The sequence below is a fragment of the Penicillium argentinense genome (genome assembly GCF_028826775.1).
Source record: "Penicillium argentinense strain IBT 30761 chromosome Unknown utg000009l_segment0_segment0, whole genome shotgun sequence".
NCBI lineage: Eukaryota > Fungi > Ascomycota > Eurotiomycetes > Eurotiales > Aspergillaceae > Penicillium > Penicillium argentinense.
Genome location: NW_026622668.1, coordinates 1,099,277 through 1,117,365, shown reverse-complemented (window position 1 = coordinate 1,117,365; position 18,089 = coordinate 1,099,277). Strand labels below are relative to the sequence as shown.

General features: G+C 51.0%; 5 protein-coding genes across 5 annotated transcripts; 2 read left to right on the top strand and 3 right to left on the bottom strand.

Moving 5' to 3' along the window:
* Positions 1–445: 445 nt before the first annotated feature.
* N7532_008017 (zinc-coordinating transcription factor SFP1) lies at positions 446–2,336 on the bottom strand (the record flags this gene model as incomplete). The annotated part of the gene is made up of 3 exons (XM_056620509.1): positions 446–760; positions 830–1,886; positions 1,993–2,336. The coding sequence occupies 3 exons, from the start codon at positions 2,334–2,336 to the stop codon at positions 446–448; spliced, it is 1,716 nt and encodes a 571-aa protein (XP_056471315.1).
* Positions 2,337–9,164: 6,828 nt separating this feature from the next.
* N7532_008016 (uncharacterized protein) lies at positions 9,165–9,467 on the bottom strand (the record flags this gene model as incomplete). Its single annotated transcript, XM_056620508.1, has 1 exon — positions 9,165–9,467. One exon carries the CDS (start codon positions 9,465–9,467, stop codon positions 9,165–9,167), a length of 303 nt encoding a protein of 100 aa, XP_056471314.1.
* Positions 9,468–9,816: 349 nt separating this feature from the next.
* Positions 9,817–10,416, top strand: N7532_008015 (uncharacterized protein; the record flags this gene model as incomplete). Its single annotated transcript, XM_056620507.1, has 1 exon — positions 9,817–10,416. One exon carries the CDS (start codon positions 9,817–9,819, stop codon positions 10,414–10,416), a length of 600 nt encoding a protein of 199 aa, XP_056471313.1.
* A 4,740-nt stretch (positions 10,417–15,156) lies between these two features.
* Positions 15,157–16,461, top strand: mdm12 (ERMES complex subunit MDM12; the record flags this gene model as incomplete). Its single annotated transcript, XM_056620506.1, has 1 exon — positions 15,157–16,461. One exon carries the CDS (start codon positions 15,157–15,159, stop codon positions 16,459–16,461), a length of 1,305 nt encoding a protein of 434 aa, XP_056471312.1.
* A 505-nt stretch (positions 16,462–16,966) lies between these two features.
* On the bottom strand, positions 16,967–17,873 carry N7532_008013 (putative BAP31 domain protein; the record flags this gene model as incomplete). The annotated part of the gene is made up of 4 exons (XM_056620505.1): positions 16,967–17,348; positions 17,409–17,512; positions 17,567–17,701; positions 17,853–17,873. The coding sequence occupies 4 exons, from the start codon at positions 17,871–17,873 to the stop codon at positions 16,967–16,969; spliced, it is 642 nt and encodes a 213-aa protein (XP_056471311.1).
* Between the last annotated feature and the right edge of the window lie 216 nt (positions 17,874–18,089).

The window sequence follows — 18,089 nt, the reverse complement described above, 5'->3', positions numbered from 1 at the left end:
AACAAACCACAAAGAGCAGAACAGAACAGTATGAACACATTCCCCTTGTTCCATTACTGCCTCAAAGCCCAGCAAGTCAGATGGAGCAAAAACATAACCACGATCTTCTAGACAGATCTGCTGAGGTGCTGATCACTCAGGTAAGTCTATTACCAGGCCCGGCGGTAGTGCAGATTACCGGAAGTGGCGAGGGATATCGAGCAAAAAAAAAAAAAAACCAAAACCAATGCGAGAAACGTTAGGTGGCAGCAAAAGCCAAATTGTGAGCAGGGCATCCCAGACAAGAAAAATTTCCAACGAAAATCCAAAAAAAGATCAAGCTTCAAAACTCCAAAGTCACCGGGCGAGTCATGTCATCATGTGGGAGCGTAGAAAACCCCGAAAGACCGTCGAGATTCATTCGCATAATAGCTGGGTATTATGTTATGGACAAGGAAAGGGGCTTTCACAGGAGGCCTTCTTCGCCAATTCCTGGGAGACCAGCTCCAGCAACATTGATGTTCTGTCCCTGCATGACCCCACCGCCGAGATTCAGGTTGCGACCGGCCGCAAGCTGGAAGTCGGGGTTGCATGGTGGAGAGTGCGATTTGTGATATTTCAACCCGTTGAGGTTCTTATATCGCTTGCCGCATACTTCGCATCGGTATGGCTTCTCCTTCTCCATACCCAGAGTACCAGGATATGGGGTTGATGTCTCCGGGTTGACAATCGAGAAGGTACCATCGGCATTGTCGTGTAGTTGTTGATTATTATGACCATGCTGTAGGAGGATGCCATTAGCTTGTGTTCAAAACAATCTGGAGTTGTTTATAAAGGTGGATGGACTCACAGCCTTGTGGTATTTGAGGCCATTCTGGTTCTTGTAGGCCTTCTCACATCCGATGACAGGGCAACGGAACGGCTTCGGTTCCTCGTTCGGGAGGATTGAGGTAGTATCTGGAACGCCAGCCAGAAGCTGTTGTTCGCGGATCCGGCGCGCGATATCGCTGTTGGGGCCATACTGAGCTCCACTGAGCTTGAAGTGAGCGTTCGGCGTCCCCATGCCTCCGCTGGGACTGAACAGCCGCTTAGCGGGCTCGTCGATGCACAAATCGACCATATCATTATTTCCAGTGAACCGTCCGAATTGCCCCTGGTTCTGACCCATGTTATTCTGCATGGTGAGGTCGCCGAATCCGCCCACCACACTCTCGTCGATTTCCGCCGGGGTTCCAGGTGCCGAGGAATCGGGGGTATTTCGAAATTGCGAAGTCTGAAGAGGGTTGGCCATTAAAGTCGGGGTATTGACGGAGGAGACGGTTGGATTATTCTGTAGGGAGAGCGGACGTCCAGATCCGATCGGCGTGCCAGGTTGGGAGGGCGTGTTGAAGCCCTGATGGCTTGGAAGCATGCCCAGATTTAATTGCGAAACCTGGTTGGAGTTGCCGAATCCGCCCTGGCCACCTTCACGTAACTGAGGGGAGAAGAGCTGCGAGGTTGTGCCATCGCCGTCACCCATAGGCTCGTCCAACTCCATGTCATCAATCGTGTCGAGATCCGCGTGCTGGGATGGCGACGGATTCTGGCCCATTTTACGCTGCATATCCAGAGTTCGGTCGGGCTGCAAGCTGCGCCCTTGGCTGCCATGTTGCTGGCTCTGTTGCTGTGCGATCGCCGCGGCGGCCAAAGCAGCCCGGTTCTCACCCTGGCTCGGGCGATGTCCTTGGTTGGGCGACTTGGTCGCATGGGCTTCTTCGTAGTGCTGTAATAGGTCATGGAGCGTCGGTAACGTCACACCGCAGCACGAAAAGTCCCGCATGAAGTTGGCCTCCAGCTTCGGCAGATATGACGAGGAATGGAAGGAAGGTGACTGGAAGGTAAAAGGCGAGGTGCCGGTCATAATGATACTGTGTGGAAATTTCCTGGTCAGTTTGCGATGCTGTGCAACAGCTATGAGGCGCACAGGTTTTCCCCGCGGCCTCATGAGGGAACACTTTTTTTCCGACGACTCACTCATCGCGTATCCAACTCCCGACAGACACACCACCCCAGCTCATGCCGCCCACCAGGCTACCTGCAAGCGATTCGCGTCGACCCTTGTCGCGGTTGGACCCCGACATTGAAATGGGCTTCGTCCCGTTCCCCCATTGTGCCGTAGCAGCGCCGATGGAGTCCTTGCGAGGCGGCGGCGCCTTGAACACCCCGAGCCCTCCGCTTGGATGATGCGATATACTACCCGTACGCTCACCCGTGCCGGCTTTCTGCAGTGCCGAGGTGAGATTCGATGCCTGCTGCCCCGGTGGTGAGACCGAGGTCGAGTTGCGAGTGGCGATGTCGATAGGAGCGGCGCCCGTCATCGTGATAAGGTGACGTGACCGTCAAATAAACCGAAGGAGGGGAGAGAAAGAAGGAAAAGTAGCAAGGCTCGGAAAAGAAGGGAAATGAAGGTGCAGGCCAACGGGGCCTGTCCTAGACAAAAAGTTGTCGGAATTTTGGGATTCCCTTTTGTCAGCGCGAGAGGGGCACGCCAAACCCGAGGGGTTGTTGGAGGTGAAAGTGACAAGAAACGGGAATCCCGCGTTGAAGCGTGATCAAGGTCCCCGGGGGAGTTTAAGAAGATGAGAATGCGACAGAGGACGTGCGATATGAATGCCCCTCGATGGATGTGGACTTTTGGGTGGATGGCGGTTTTGGGCGGGTTCGAGGAGTCCACCCTCGGATGATGTCCCGCTCTGGTTTGGGCCCAGCGGAACGCGGTGCCAGAGGTCGAGTGGCGATGGCTCGACCTTAGATTTATTTTTTTTAAGGAACAAGCGCAATCCAGATCAGTTCGAATATGTTAGAGAAGAGCACAGAAACGCTCAGCTTGCACGCGAGGCAGGATCTCAAGGGGAAGGCAGGAGGGTGTCGAGTCGTCGAGGGGACTATCCAAGAGGCCACCCTTCCGCTTTGGGGATGGCGTGGTTACGGTATTACGCTACACGTGATGAGGCGCAAACGAGCCCGGATCCCGCAGGTACCCTCAATATACCTCTAGGCAGGGTGTCTTCATCTTGAAACAATTTACTACTGTACATGCATGCTACCCCATCAGGTATACCCCGTATTAGATCTCACGACAGAAACCGGGGACATTGCCCCTGGCCGGGAGTGCAACGATAAGATCGCGGAATGCGTCGATGACGGGTTGGGGTTGTCCGATCGCGCTCCCACGATGACAGTCACCGCTTGCAGTCCAGGGACGTCATGATCGGTCATTACGGTACGAGCCTGAAACTCTGGGCCCGACACTAGCGTATCGATGACTAACGGGGCTTGGCCGAGTGCATGCTTTGACTTGCTCTGCTCGCTGCAACCCTCATGATGAACCACGAGGGATTGCTCCTCTGATCAGTGGAACACCGCCAGCGCCTGCACCTTTCATATTCGCCGACGGGAGAGGATTTTCATTAAGAATTTCCGTTCTTGCCGCTGCTGGGCCTGCGGGTGGAGCAACTGGCTCACATACCGATTATGGATCTCTCGCGACCGTGGTTCTTTGTGCAGAGGCCGGTTATCTCCACTGCTCCCTTCTGCCGATACGCTCAATGTGGCAGGTGTCGATGGCCCATCCATTTGATAGCTGTACCTTGAACGTACAAGCTGCAGGGCCAGATCGCAGCTTGAGCACGGAGTAGATCTGGGGTTATGCAAGGGGCAAGCTGATCGTGGTGGCAGATTTCGTTCAGCCGAGGCGATGGTCTCCGGAGCTTGTCCGACGCCGTTCGTTCTCTGTCGTTCAACAGCGTCCTCTGTCTTCCGGTCTTTTTCCGCTCCTGCGAGGATAGCTGGATACTACGTACTCTTCCAGACACCTCCATGGAGGAGGTACGGTATGAACCGTGACTGCATACGGTATCTCCGTACTCTGGATGATACACGACTTGGCGCCTATATTGCCCCTCAAGCCCCAGCGATCGGCCTAGCGATATCCAACGTGGCGACCCCCCAAAGTTACAAGGTATCATAAGTCGGGAAACAACGGGTCTTGGCTTTGGCGCTAGAAACACGGCAGAAGCATTCGGTCAGCCTTCGATCAATTAGCGGCATCCGGAGTCCACGCCTTACCGATGGTACAAACACACCGCCCCAGTTTGGACCCTCGGAGGGGCTGGAGGGGCTCTGCTTGCTGACTCGGAGTTCTGATCGCCCCTGATCTCCCCTGTCGACCTTCCACGTAGCTACGGAATATCTACTCCGGACTTCGTGGCCCGATCCGCTCCCTCGCCGAACAATCCTCGGCTAACCCCTGCCGATGGGCGGAAAACGAGGTCTACTAACCGGCAGTGTCACCTTGTCCTAAAACAAGGCGGCTTGCCGCGCGGTTTCCCCACGGAAAATATTCGGTCTTTTTCGTTTAGGCAATGTGGATGTTTCACCTCGGGCGACATGACCGTGGAGATCCCTTGCCACTGGCTGGAGACAACAGCCATCCAGTGCAGATCGACTTCGGTAGCAACCTTCTGCTGGCTTAAAGTTGCCCGAACTGGGAGAATGATTAATCTATTGCGGGACTTGCCATGGACAGTTTCCACGTTTAGCTACGATAGCCCTCCGTAGTCACGCCAGATCGCCCTCCATTGATTTCGTATTAATTAGAGACTGCTATCGATCAACTATGTATTATTCAACGCTGAAGGAAACAGCCCCCAGAAGATCTGTAGGTTATGCCGGGGAATTTTGCTACCTAATATCCAATAGTCTGTTTCGAACCGCTTGATCTAACGGTCGCTGTTTCCGACTATTGTGCCGATGCGAACCCCGTGCCTTAGAATTGTGTATAGTCTTCGGAGTGGAGAACACTTCCATGTGATATAGCGGCGATCGCTGTTTCAATAATTACAGTCGTCCCATCGCTGATTCTTACCTGGATAGGTTTTGTCGCCTACCTGAAGAGCAATTTAGTGTTGAAACCAATGCCCTTGAAATGACTCCCTGTCAATCCTCTCTTTCCTGCAATGAATGCCCAGGACTTCAAATATCATGAGTATGTATGAATCTAAAGGTAAAACTAGACTTCCTGTGCTCTATAGAATCGACTATATCGCCCTATATTCACATCTACAATTGTCAAGTTGGCTTGATCAATATTCAATTTTTTTATGTCGATGTAGCGTGGGAAAGCGCATTGTTCCTTGGTGCTCTTAACCGTGGTCGTTAGTTCTCAAGCCATGAATAGGCGGAAGGTTATCTTCGACGATGACTCCTCCGTACCTAAGTTAGACCTTGTGAGTCAACATTATGTTTCCTAGAGGGGCTGTGAGACTTTCAGGATTACTGATGCTTGTGGCAAATAGAGTTCGCGTGATTGTTCAAGTATCGCTCGAATGTGCATCATCTGGCCCCGAAAGTTTCATGGTGTCTCCTTCACGAATCTCAATATAGGAGCGTAGTAATTGTAAACCCTCAAGATGCCTGTTTCAAGCTAGGAAGGTTATGAGCCATTTTTACTACATTTTCCTCTATTACCAAGCCTTTTACATGCTCATAAATTTCATTTCTTGGCTCTGTGTTCATTTCGTCTTGCTTTCTGCTATGGGTCTGTGGAAGAGGTGCAATTTTACATTATCACACAACAATCGTAGGAAATCAAATATTAAAGATTCGGAGTGCCGCTCCTATCCTTCAGCATGGAAAGCTTTCAAATTTGCAGATAAAGACTCCATGGAATCTGAGGATTAAGATCTATTTTAATGCACCAACAAATTCCAAGCCTTGCACAAGCATTGGATGGACTAGTTCTAGGTTGTCAAACTTTATTCTCGAGGTTTTCACAAATAGCGGGGAACATACTGTTATGCTGCAGATTTCAATAGTCTTTTGTATCGGGCACATCATGTCAGGATATTCAGGTTATCTCACGGATGCTAGTGTCAGAAACGTGATTATATTGTTTCGCATTAATGCCTGTTCTCCGTGGATGTCGAAAACAAGGTAATCTAAACTATCCTGCTTCCAGCCTGCCAAGAAGCTTCCTTGTATAATTCTCTATCGTTTTACTGCGAGCGGGATCCCAACTTTTCCAAAACAAATTTTCTCGGGGTTACAGGTAAGACATGCCCAAGGATGTGCCTTTTGCGTGAGCTTTTCCTCAGCCGGAGCATATTTTCAATTACCCAAGCCTAATTCGAACGAAAATGAAGAGACTACAGATCCTTTAGCCGACAGTTTTGATTTAAGAATTATCTTCGCGTGTTTGGGATGTTCGAATGCTAGTCCACTTGTACCTAAGTCGGTGTCAAGACCGGCTGTCATCCCATATATAATGTTCTGGGATGCATAGCTTACCAAATTGAGTGTTTGCCAGTCTTCTTGAAATGCAAGTGAAAACATGAGAGCTGAGCATAGTCATCTCCTTGAAAATGAGGAAAAACTATAGCATAAAGAGAGAAGTGAGAAGGAAAAGAATACTATGTGAGCGTAGGTAGCAGCCAACTGAGACGCACAGCCAAAGGATTCATTTTGGAGGTTGATGTTTCCACACCTCATTCATCTCAGGCCACACCCCTGCCATGGCTTTGATGGTCTTGATAACTGCCAGGTTCATTTTCCAATCAAGTATCGGGTCAGCTACCTAGAAACCTACGTGATCAGCTGTTTGGATAGCTATTTTGCAGAGTGATGCGCCATGCAAAATGGTTGGGATCGGGTTAGAATAACATTGGCTCCGCCTCGGAGCAGAAATTTTATTTTTCCACTCGCATATCCAGGACACATAAACTCAAGAATTAGCAGATACCTGAAAGTTCAGGGAGGGGGGTGTGGCTGTATCATTTCATTTCATTTTCTGGTCTTCTCCAAGGGCAGCTAAAACGATTCGGGGCTCCTAGACATGGTCCTTAATATACCATTTTTTTCTGATTGTAAAAAATGTTCCCCGCATCTGATAGCCTAATGCTTCATCGCCGACCCAAAAATGCTTGGATGTGGGACCCTACCAATGAGCTGAAATATAGGCGACTCTCCCCGCACCCGTTCCAAGCCACGCATTTCGCCGCGAAAAAGATAGGATATAATGAAACGAGTACTATCCGGGCGCCGAATCTCCCCGATCTCCAATTATCACTATTTCTCCAATTCCTTAAAAGTTGTCGTTTCCCCGCACCTAGACTGGGACGTCGCTTGGAGCTCGGGTATCGTTCGGGTCTTTGCGGGGATGTGCGGAGGCATGACTGCAGGGATCTAGAGTGGTGTCCGTGAGCATATGGGAAGCTTTAGTGTTTATGGCCAAGCATTTTGAAGCTTATTAGTGTTTTTTGGACAGGGTGCGCGGGGTAACAGTATTGACTTCCGAGCGACTGTTTATAAACTTCCTAGATAGGTATCATGTTGCAATTGGTTGCGACATGGAAGTGAACCACAATGTATCATCACACATGGCATGAACCCACTCTATCTTCATACCCAAAGTCTAGAATACGCTCATCCAGTATTAGTATACGTGTGGACAGTGCTGAGTGACATTGTAGTATATAGTTCGATGTAGAATTGAAATGTTCCCTGCAAATCGATCCGATTCTTTCCACGGCTCAAGATAGGTTTTGTATATCAGGGTAGGTCGGCTGGCCATATCGCAGCGATCGTACCTGTCTAGCTATCGAATCTTGAGGTTCATTTAGAAGACGGTCTCCGTTTATTCACAACGTTTATTTGCATAGTCATAAATTGGTTCGTGCTATCCTAGCTAATCGCAGCTCATCTATCCGGTATTTATGATGTGTCAATGTTACTGTACATTTGCAGTAGAGACAATTTATGGACTCAGACTTTGCTGACTTCGTCGACGATGAGGCTTTCATCCGATCAGAGTCGGATAAGAAATATATTAGTGAACTCTGAAGATTTGTCATGGAAACAAACCCATTCCGCATCGAATCGGAGCCTAGGGCCATCCATCTGATCCCGGCATTTGAATCCCTTTCCCTTGATTCATCAACAAGCCCACGGATTTTTGTAGAAGCTACTGGTTGACAATTTTACCCGCCGGCTCATCTCAATCGGCACTCAACATTCTGGATAACTATTATTGAAACAATGCATCTACACGATCAAAATCCTGCCAATGTAGCACGCGTCATAGTCATGGACAACCGACCATGTGACAAAAGGGTCGGAGAATTTCATTGGGTATAGCGATCGAGTAATGCACCCAATAGCTCACCGAAATGTAGATAGGTAAGCATTGCACATCATCCCTCCAGATCTTCACCGGCGATGCGGGGTGGAGACGAGAAAGGGGCCAGATGGATTATTGATGAGGGGGAGACGGGGAACCCCATCACCGACATTCTTCCTCACCGGGGGACCAACACAGCCGTTTCAAAAGTACACGAGAGATAACCCTGGTCGCGTGGACCAATGTCGTAGGGAGTGCGCTGAACGTGTACATCGCCACAGTCGAATGCAGATGGCCAGTCGAAAAAAGGGGTGGCCTGAGAGGAAGCCCATCCTGGGAGAATTGTCAACGGGGGGGCTTGGCAACATTGGCAAAGGCGCCCAAAAAGGGATTCTGGAGATCTTCAGAGTGCACGGCTGACCTACCCTGTGCAGTTGTGCAACTGTGGAACACCATGCATGCCTGCGATCCGCGATAAGCGGTATCCCCCAGCCTCAGTTTGATCACCTCCACGGTGTATATCACAGGCTTGGCTGATCATCATCGACACTTGGCGGTACTTGGCAGGCATTTGAGATGGAACCTCCCTCGCATCAGGGGCTTACTATTGTCTGGGCATTGACGATAGGGAGGGGCAGTGCTAGAATATTCGTTAGGGTATGCTTGTCTAAGCGATCGCTTGGTCGTAGGCACCTTGGTAGGAGGAAGGATATATGTGGATGAACAAATTGGATTGTATTCTTGCCCTCTGGGCTTGGTATGTAGTCCGGAAAATGAGATAAACGCTGGTTCAAAATAGACCAGATCAGATAGCGCCACTAAACACCCCCTGTTGCTTTTCCACCTTCGACCAGAGGTGGCCTCGTTCTCGAGGTGTGCCTTGTCCTTGTCGTCTGGGTTGAACCGACCGTGCGGTCAATGAGATGAGGGGACTGCTAGATACAATGAAAGAAATGAAATGAATCGGTCGCTGATATCATGGTAAGACATTGCGTGAATCGAAAGGGACGAAGTTAGGCTAGCGAATCAATCACTGGGAAGATCGTCTGGATGTGTGGCCTAGGTAGAGGAAGCCGTTGGGCAATGTGGCAGCAACATCGTCGAATCGAGAATCATCTGACGAAGCAGAAGAAGTGCTGTTAGAGCGGTGGATGGAAGACTCAAAGTCAGAGTTCTTCTCGTTGGAATCGGTCAGGACCTGCTCATCATAGGCACGAGGGTCCGGACCAGACTCGGTGGGCGACAAGACAAGGAACTTCTTGCTTGGATCGTAAGGGGCCGAGCTAGCGGCAGAGAGGACGAGGAAGTTGCGAGGAGGAGGAATGGAGTGCATTTTGAAATGAATTGTTTTGTGTGTGGGTGAGGAAATTGCGGGATGGCTCGTTTCGGTACTTTGGTGTAGACAGAGCTGCGGGATTGTAGAGTCAACTTTGGAGAAAGTTCGGGATAGCTTGAATCTTTCTGATGAAACGGGTGGAATCGGTCAGACTTTATAATCCACGAGACGGACCAAGGGACCTTGGAGAATGAGGGGCACGATATCAAGGTGAGCGCCATTGGCGTCGATCCAGCGCATCGCTCGTCTCAGCCGGAGGCAAGTGGATACCCGATGGTCATGCAGGCCAGCCCTCCCCCGCGATTGTCGCCCATAATAGAGAATCCCAAACATACCGGACACTCACATGTCTTGGCTCCGCAAAGAAAGGGGGCCTTCCCTTGAAGCCAAGACGTCACTATTGAATTTCCAATTCTTCAACTTCGCCTCTCTTGGCTGTGGAATTTCGGTCGCACCTGGCGGTGATCGGTCTGGGACCAGCCATTCCTCCTCCGCCATGGCGAATATTGGCAAGTATGCACGACAGCTTTCGCCAGGTCAGCGAGATCAATGGCCGAATTGCGCAATTCTTTCCGAGAGGAAGGCAGGCGGACCCTACGCGACCCCGTTGCCAGCCGACAGCCAAAGAGAGCCCCCAGAGAGAACCTCGGAAGATCCGCAGCCAGGAGGGGCCAAGACCTCTGGGCGTGCGAGGGCTGTGGATTTTCACAGGCTGCGCTGCCTGGCAACCCACCACTTTACCTGTAGCGGGTTCTACATTTCCAATTTGTGCTGTCCGGAAAACCTCTGGGTCTCCCCTACCTCCAGGGCGTCTGGGAGGGTGCTGGCGGGGAGTGCGGCCCTCGCACAGCCTCCAGTCCCCGTTATCGACCGCTTGCTCCGATCATCCCGATTGCGTCCGTTGACGGCTCCGATTTGTTTTCTCCTTGCTCGTAGGGCGGCGTAATTCATTGCTGTTTGTAGCCACAGAAACGTGCCATTACATCATGGCTGGCCGAGAATGATTCGCGACGTGAAGAAGATCGTCTTTTACCGAGCCCCCGATTGACTCGGCTGCTTGTTTAGCAAATGTGGGGGGACTGGCGTTGCGAACATGTGAGGAGGTCTGGGCTTGGGTCGATCATTCTGAGACGGTCCGTTTGGTGTTTGATGTGTCACAGGCCGAGCAGAGTGCAGAGAGAGCCCGAGTTGAAACCATCCAGGCCGGGCTTGGCTGTTTCTGCACAGGCAGAAGGCGCGGCTTTGTTTGGTGTGGGGGGGGTAGGAATATGCATTCCTCAAAAGCGCAGCTGTAGAAACCATGAGCCGTCACGTGGTGTTTCCGGTCTGCGAGCACAGACTGGATCCATCGGGCTTCCTCTGACTTCCTATTTTGACCATCCCACGCTGTGCTTGCAAAACCAACAGCGCCAAAATCCGGTGGTTGACAATGCAAGTTGGGCGACTCTCTTCTTTGGCGCCGTCGTGACGTTCGGGGAGTCGATCTCCCGGCGCCAGGAGCCTCATCTTCAGAAGCGAATGAGCGAGGCGCCTAAGCACTGCCAGTTTTTTCTCTTCTTACCACCAGTCGTGTTAGCCTGGCGCGGACCTCATTGGATGGGAATGAATGTTCTGGTTCTTCGGTGGAAGCCATAATGCATGCTCCCACTAGAACGAGGAACATGACCATCCTGTGCTATCACATCCGGCCGAAAACAATCACTCTACAATACCACCGCGCCTCACCGTAACAGTCGCTTTTTGTCATTGACTACTTCATCCGAGCTCTCGCTACTAAAAATTTGCTTTCGAAATGTCTCATCACCTTGCAGCACTGCCGGGGTTCTTGCCGCTGTCACCAACAATCACCAACTGCGGCAACCGTAGCGAATATTCTGTTCGACTGTGCAATTGAAAACCGGGGCCGGAAAATGGAGACTCATGTGACAGCTCTTGATTGAGGCTCATACCTCTGGCCGGTCATCGTTATCCAGCAACCCATCAACTCGGCTTTCTCCATTGATCATAATACAGGTCTACTAAGGCTTTCAGATCTGACTTGGACGTCCCCAGTTATCCTGGGAAATATCAGCAGCTCTAGGAACCTACAAGCTCTCTCAATGATACAAAGGCTAATGTTGACTGGAGAAAGGCCGTTCGTGTGAGATATGGGGGAATCCGCCCCCATCTACTCTTCTCAACACCAGCTGTGCCGCCCCCCCCCCCCCCCCCCCTCTCCCACCAATGCGCACCCAACACCACCACGAGGTCTGCGGCAGGTGTCTTGTTCCAGCAGAGATTTTCTTTTGCAAAAAGGCATGCGACATTTGTCACAAGAGCGAAACTCTGTATCCGACTGTGGGCTGTTGGTACAATACGCCCGTCCCATTTGCCGAGATGGCCAGGTCTGTTGGGTGTTCATAATACGAGCAGTGGGTTTGATGGGTGATGTCAAGCACAGTGCGCAGCAGCCAAACTCTATCCGAGATTGAGGGTGGTCGAAATGGTCAACGGTTCGATGGCTGAGTGACCTCACTGCTCGCTATTGGCGTGCGCAGAAGGATCACCAGGCGCAACCCACTGGCCGCCACCTTCCGATGATCCACCTAATTGCCAACCGTATCTCCTGTTGGTGCGAATTGATGCCCACGCTGAAGGGAATTGGCGCATGCCGACTTTGTCTCTGCCCTCCAGGGTGTCTTCGCAGCACCACGCGAGTGATCACTAAGTCGTTAGATGCATAGGCATCGGCATCGGCATGCCCTGCAGCGCCTGTAGAAAGGCCCAGTTTAGCCTAGTACCTTCAGGGGTGCTTTGCACGGGTTCTGTTGTAACTCAACACAGTCACTCTTCTCGGATATCTGCACGGGTTACTATAAAACCCCTTCAAATCCCTCTTCCCCTCCTCATCTAACAACCCAATTCTATATACGCGATCGTTTCTCGGTTTCTACTTGAATTTGCTCTCTTCTTTATTTCTTACAAACTCTGGTCCTACGCCATCAAAAATTTCAAAATGTGCTCGGTCTACATTTTCCTATACGATTGTGGCTGCTGCATCAAGGAGGGGGTGTTGTGCCATGTGCCAAAAAAGGCACACCATACTGCCACGGTATCAAAGAGCATTTCCGCGCACGACATGGCTACAAGTGTGCTCAGCACGGCGGCTAGAAGCTTTGTTGCTGTTAGTAGGACTCATGTTTCTCATAGTTCGGCTGGGTAGGGTTTGCTCACACGATCACATTAGGCCAGCAACATGATCATACGAGACCAAGCTACTCGACTCAACATCGGTACTCTCAAAATGGTCATCAAAATGTTCCGTTTTGCAATCGAAAACGAGAACGGCTCTGAAAAGATGTTAGCGCCTCATATCGTTCGCATGGATCTGGAATGCGACTTCATTAGCATTGTTTTTCCGCAGCTGCTTAATCTTGTTACCATAGCCGAAATGTCTTGGAAGTCTCTGGCGGTTAGTTTATTTCGTTCTCTTTTCTCGGTTTGAATTTTCTTGTGACCTTTGCATTTGTCTACGTGTTATGACTGGTTTCCGCCCTGTCATAACCCACATTGCCACATAGACGTATCTGATGCGCCTCTTGATTTTGTATTTTCTCTTTTTAGACATGCCATATCTCAGCATTTTTTATTTTGTGACCACGACCACTTCACCTGAACCTTGAATAAATTTGGAACGATCTCTACCCTCAACACGACGTACAACCCTGCTCCGGTAACGAATTCTTGGAATGAGGCTCTCTGGCACAATCGATCGGTGATCCCGATGACGAATCGGGCTCGCCGATATGCACCAATCTCTTTGTTTGAGACCTGACTGATCTGAAATCTGGATTCAACCAAGTCCCTAAAAGCGGACTTGAATTTTTCGCGCTTATCGTGGCTTTCATTACGGAAATTGCAATACTTCAGATTACCCCGGTCTGCTACATTGTCACGATTACATGGAATGGGATTGGGCAGAAGCAAGTTTCGATTCGAATTGTCAGTTGGAGAAATCGAGGATACAAGGTCTACTCGAGCGCCTGATACATACAAGGGGTAGGAGGATAGTCAGAGACGCAAGGGGACGCGTGCGTAGATGGCGCCGCCATTACCGATTTTCTCCGCTTCTAGGAAACTTCGATCTAATATAGCGCATATCACATATTCAATTTCTGTACTCGTACTAGAGTAAGAACTGAGGATGGGCAGATTTATACCTGAAAAGTAGCTCCTTGTCTAAGGCTTTAGCAAGAGCATACGCCTGGGTGTTTACAAATCGAGAGCTCACATTCGAGCCGAACATGTAAGTGAACTCCGTCGATCATATCCGGGCGTGCGTGGGCGAGTCCCGATACAGGCATGGCCACGTTGCTGTGCATGTGGGAACCTCTGCCATGCATGTTAGATTGCCGGCACCAGCGACGATCTGCTGTCACTCCATGTAATCGAAAGTAACGGGCAAAAAGCCGCGAGGTCCGTGTGGCCGTTAGTTCTTGGTATGTAGCTATCCATGTGTGCCTATCAGCCACGTTCCGTGTGTTTCCTGGGGTCATTCGACCAGGGCGTGGTTTTATGACGACAGCGGTCCAGCAAGCCTCAGACGGAAAGCAATGAGAGCATTTCTTTGTCCAGATCAGCAAGACCATGGCGCAGAAGCCCACCAGGGCATGATGAAATAAACGGAGGTCGTGCGAAGAGTACTCGGGTCACAATTGGTTGTTTCACTGAGCTGCAGCCACCAGAATTTACATTTAACGAATGAGCTGGACGCGGTAAACGCGAGCGTAACCTTTGATGCTAACGATAGGTCATCGACCGCGGACAGATGCTCGTGGGTTGCATTAGTCCCGCAGGGGGTTCGTAGTCATCTGATTGCCGGGTGGGAAGTAAATCACTACCGACTGGTCGACCTTTTGTTGTCCCGCTATTGATTTCCATTGACACTGAATCCTTTGAAATAGATCCCAGTATCCTTAAATAATGTATATTGGGGCTCTGAGAAGCTGGCTAGCTTAGGTGGAGGTGGTGTGCTGGACGTATCAAGGTAATCCCGGACGCCATCGACAGACTCAGCCCCCCAGAAAGAAATTCAAACACGGCATATTCTTGTTAATCGGTCTTTTGTAAGTACCTTCGATGCATGATGATCACGTTTTCGCCCCGGCGCCAGGATCACTGGACGGCCGAAGAAGGGGGCGGGTAGGCCGCGATGACCGGGGCCGCAGGTTGGCTACGGGCTTCTCGAGGAAGACTCTAGTTCGGTCGCAGGGTCCCACTGCCCAGTACTAGTACACTAGTACTGTAGCCTCGAATCCCTTCCCTTTGTGGCCAGGAACTTGAAATGTGTGTATCAAGCTGGGCCATTCAACACAAATTGCGTTGGTTCTCTGACATATAACAGGTGGCCGTGTTGGGATAGCAATACCGAGCGACGTAAAGATCACCAACAATGTGCTGTGTGTTAGCAACCAGTTGGGTACTTCGCGAGAATGATATTTGATCAACTTTGCGATCTTTTCGGTCCTTAACATTCTTAACATGCGCAGGAACGAGCAAACTCAGCTCGTCGATCTTCCATGCTGTCCCCAGATCACGTGGCGCCGCGTCAACGGAGCTGCGGCTCGCCTGGTCCGTTTCCCAAGCTCCTCCCGCTTTCTTGCGCGTTTCATGAGCTCATGGAAACCACCGTCGCGTCGCACATGTGATGTCCATCGAAGTCGACTGGGCAACGGCCACCTCCGGCCCGGACGGGGAAGCGCTGGCGGAGCGCATCCGCGCGTTCGTGCACGACAAGTTCCAGCAGGTAGCGCTGCCGCGCTTCATCCGGTCTGTTCAGGTTCATTCTTTTGAATTCGGAACTATTGCCCCGGACCTCGAAATTAAAGATTTCTGCGAGCCGTTTTCAGACTTTTACGAGGAGGACGACGATGATACTTCAGCGACTTCTGAGGAGCTCGTCGACGAGCATGGCCGTCCGTGGCCCGGACGCCATTCGGAGCTACACGAGTCACCCTATGAGGAAGAAATGCTAGGCCATAGTCCAGGGAACTTCAGCCACCATCCATACCCCGGTGAGGGGTACCAGCCTTCTGCTCTACGCTCACCATTGCCCCTTGGCGACCACCTGAACCCACATTTCCTTCCTCGTGCTGGCACTCCTGGTATACCCGGCGGAACCTCGACCCTTGGCTACCATCTCATGTCATTGGGAGGTCTATCAGGAACACAAACTCCTCTTGCGGCCGTAGCAGGCGGCACACCCTTTGCGAGTGGATGGTCGGACGCAGGCATGGCACATGGCAACAGGGCACGACCGCAGCGCGCATCTACCCAATTACACCAACGTACCGACGCCGATCTAGATACCACCCATTCCGCATCACGACCCTCAACCGCAAATACACACCCTTCCCACCCCTCAATCGGACAGACCGGCAGCAGTGGATCGAGAAATAGCACAGATCCTGCTGATATACCCCAACCCTCCATAGAACCTGCCATCAATCCCTCTGCTCCACCTCCCCCACGTATGCGCGAGCGCCGCCCGGAAGACTTCCAGATTCTGTGCCACGCCAGGTACGCCGGTGATGTTCGCATGTCTCTGACTGCTGAAATTCTGCTCGATTATCCGATGCCCAGTTTCGTGGGTCTTCCTCTTAAACTCAATGTCACCGGAATCACGTTCGATGGCGTCGCGGTTGTTGCGTATATTCGGAAGCGTGTCCATTTCTGCTTCCTGTCACCTGAGGATGCGGCGGCCCTGCTCGGTCCCGAGGGACAAGGAAGCCAGAATCCTAGTGAGGATGGCCGGCCCCGGTCTGGTGGAGACCAAAAACGACAGGGTGGATTGTTGCAGGAGATACGTGTGGATAGTGAGATTGGACGCAAGGAAGATGGCAAGCAGGTCCTGAAGAATGTGGGTAAGGTGGAGCGCTTTGTTCTCGCGCAAGTACGCCGTATCTTCGAGGAGGAATTAGTCTACCCCAGCTTCTGGACTTTCCTCATATAGCGCATCCGATTCCGACCTGCCTATGAGTACCCAGGAAAAGCAAGCTACATGTACAGTTACGAATACAACGATTTTGAGAAAACTGATTTCATGACCATAGAACCCTATCTTTCAAATGCAAGATATTCTTGCCAAAGTTTAAAATCGCATGTTGGGTAAAAGGAAAGCGGATGCTTTCAGGGCATCGCAGGTTAATGAATTCCCTTCCAGTTTCTGGTGATGTTGGATGCCAAGGGAACAATGATGTGGGAGGAATTATCTCAGTGGGGAGGGTTTCCATCCTGCATTGATCTCAGAACCGAAGGGGAGATGGGTGCTGAACAAATGTATGAACAGTCCTTGAATAAGCGTAACCAGTAAAAGAATCGTGTACGGTATCAATCGACAATGGCAAAGACTTCAAGCCCGGGTCTTCATTGCTAAGGCTAAGAACCGAGAACGAGTTGAGCCCATGTGAAAAAGACGAAGGCTGAGAATTTTGAAGTTGCCTTTGCAGAAAGACACTTTACATGTCCTTCTTAACGTTCTTATCTCCCTTGTCGGTAGAGACCTCGTCACCGAGCTTGTGGTACTCGCGGGTCAGGCCCTCGCACTGCTTCTTGAGAGTCTCGATGTCGCGGTCCTTGGCCTCAAGCTCTTTCTTCAAAGCGCCGATCTCACCAACAGAGCCAGCCTCGGCAACACGGGCAGAGTCCTTGCCACCGGACTTCTTGTTGCCCTCGAGGAACTTGACACGGTCCTCAAGACGGAGGACTTCGAGGATCATGATGTAGGTGCGGTTCAAGATCAGGGAGAGGAACAGGGTGAAGCCACAAAGGTACATGTTGCGCTGCGAGTAGAACTTGCGGGCCTGCACCTCCATGCGATCAGTACCGAGGTGAGCAGCTCTGTTATTGCGAGAGTTGGTTAATGCCTGGTCCCATAATCAATTGGAAGAATCTACTTACCCGACACCGGCGCCGTCCTTGGAAAAGGCAGCCAGCTCCTGTTGGACCCGGTAAACGCGGTTGACGCTGTCAATGAAGAGAATGAGGATGAAAATGAAAGTGATCTTTGGTATTATGTTAGTTGCGTTTAAAAGGGGGTTCTGCCAGCTGGAAAGTACCTTGAGGCCATATTGAAGCTTCGCAATAACCGGACTTTCCGAGACGAAGGCAAAAAGCTTGCGCTTGACGGTGAAGGGAAGAGGAATGATGAGAGCCAGGAAGACGGCCATCTCAAACACCAAAAGGAGGAAAACCTAGCGTTACAATTTGTCAGTTCATGGTCCCAGGAGCGACGTGTGAATAAGATTGTGAAAGCTGCCCGCATGCCAGGCTGCAATCTCACGCGACTTGGCCGGTTGGCCAGATAAAGCGCCCGAAAGCCCAGTATCCTTGAACAATACATACGAGACTGTAGTAGAGAGTCATGTTGGCGATGATTGTCGGTCTGGGAACTCGTGTGCGAGGCTATTCGTGGTGATCAAAAGGGGGCGGGGGTGGATGGAGAGCTTCGGTGACAGCTGGCTTGAGTAAACAATGCCAGTGGAGCAAGTGGGCGGTGAGATGTAAGATCCCAAGCTGGGTGCTTTGTGTATGAGAGAAGAGGTGGTCAAATTGAGCAGCTCAGGGAAGATGGACAGTTAT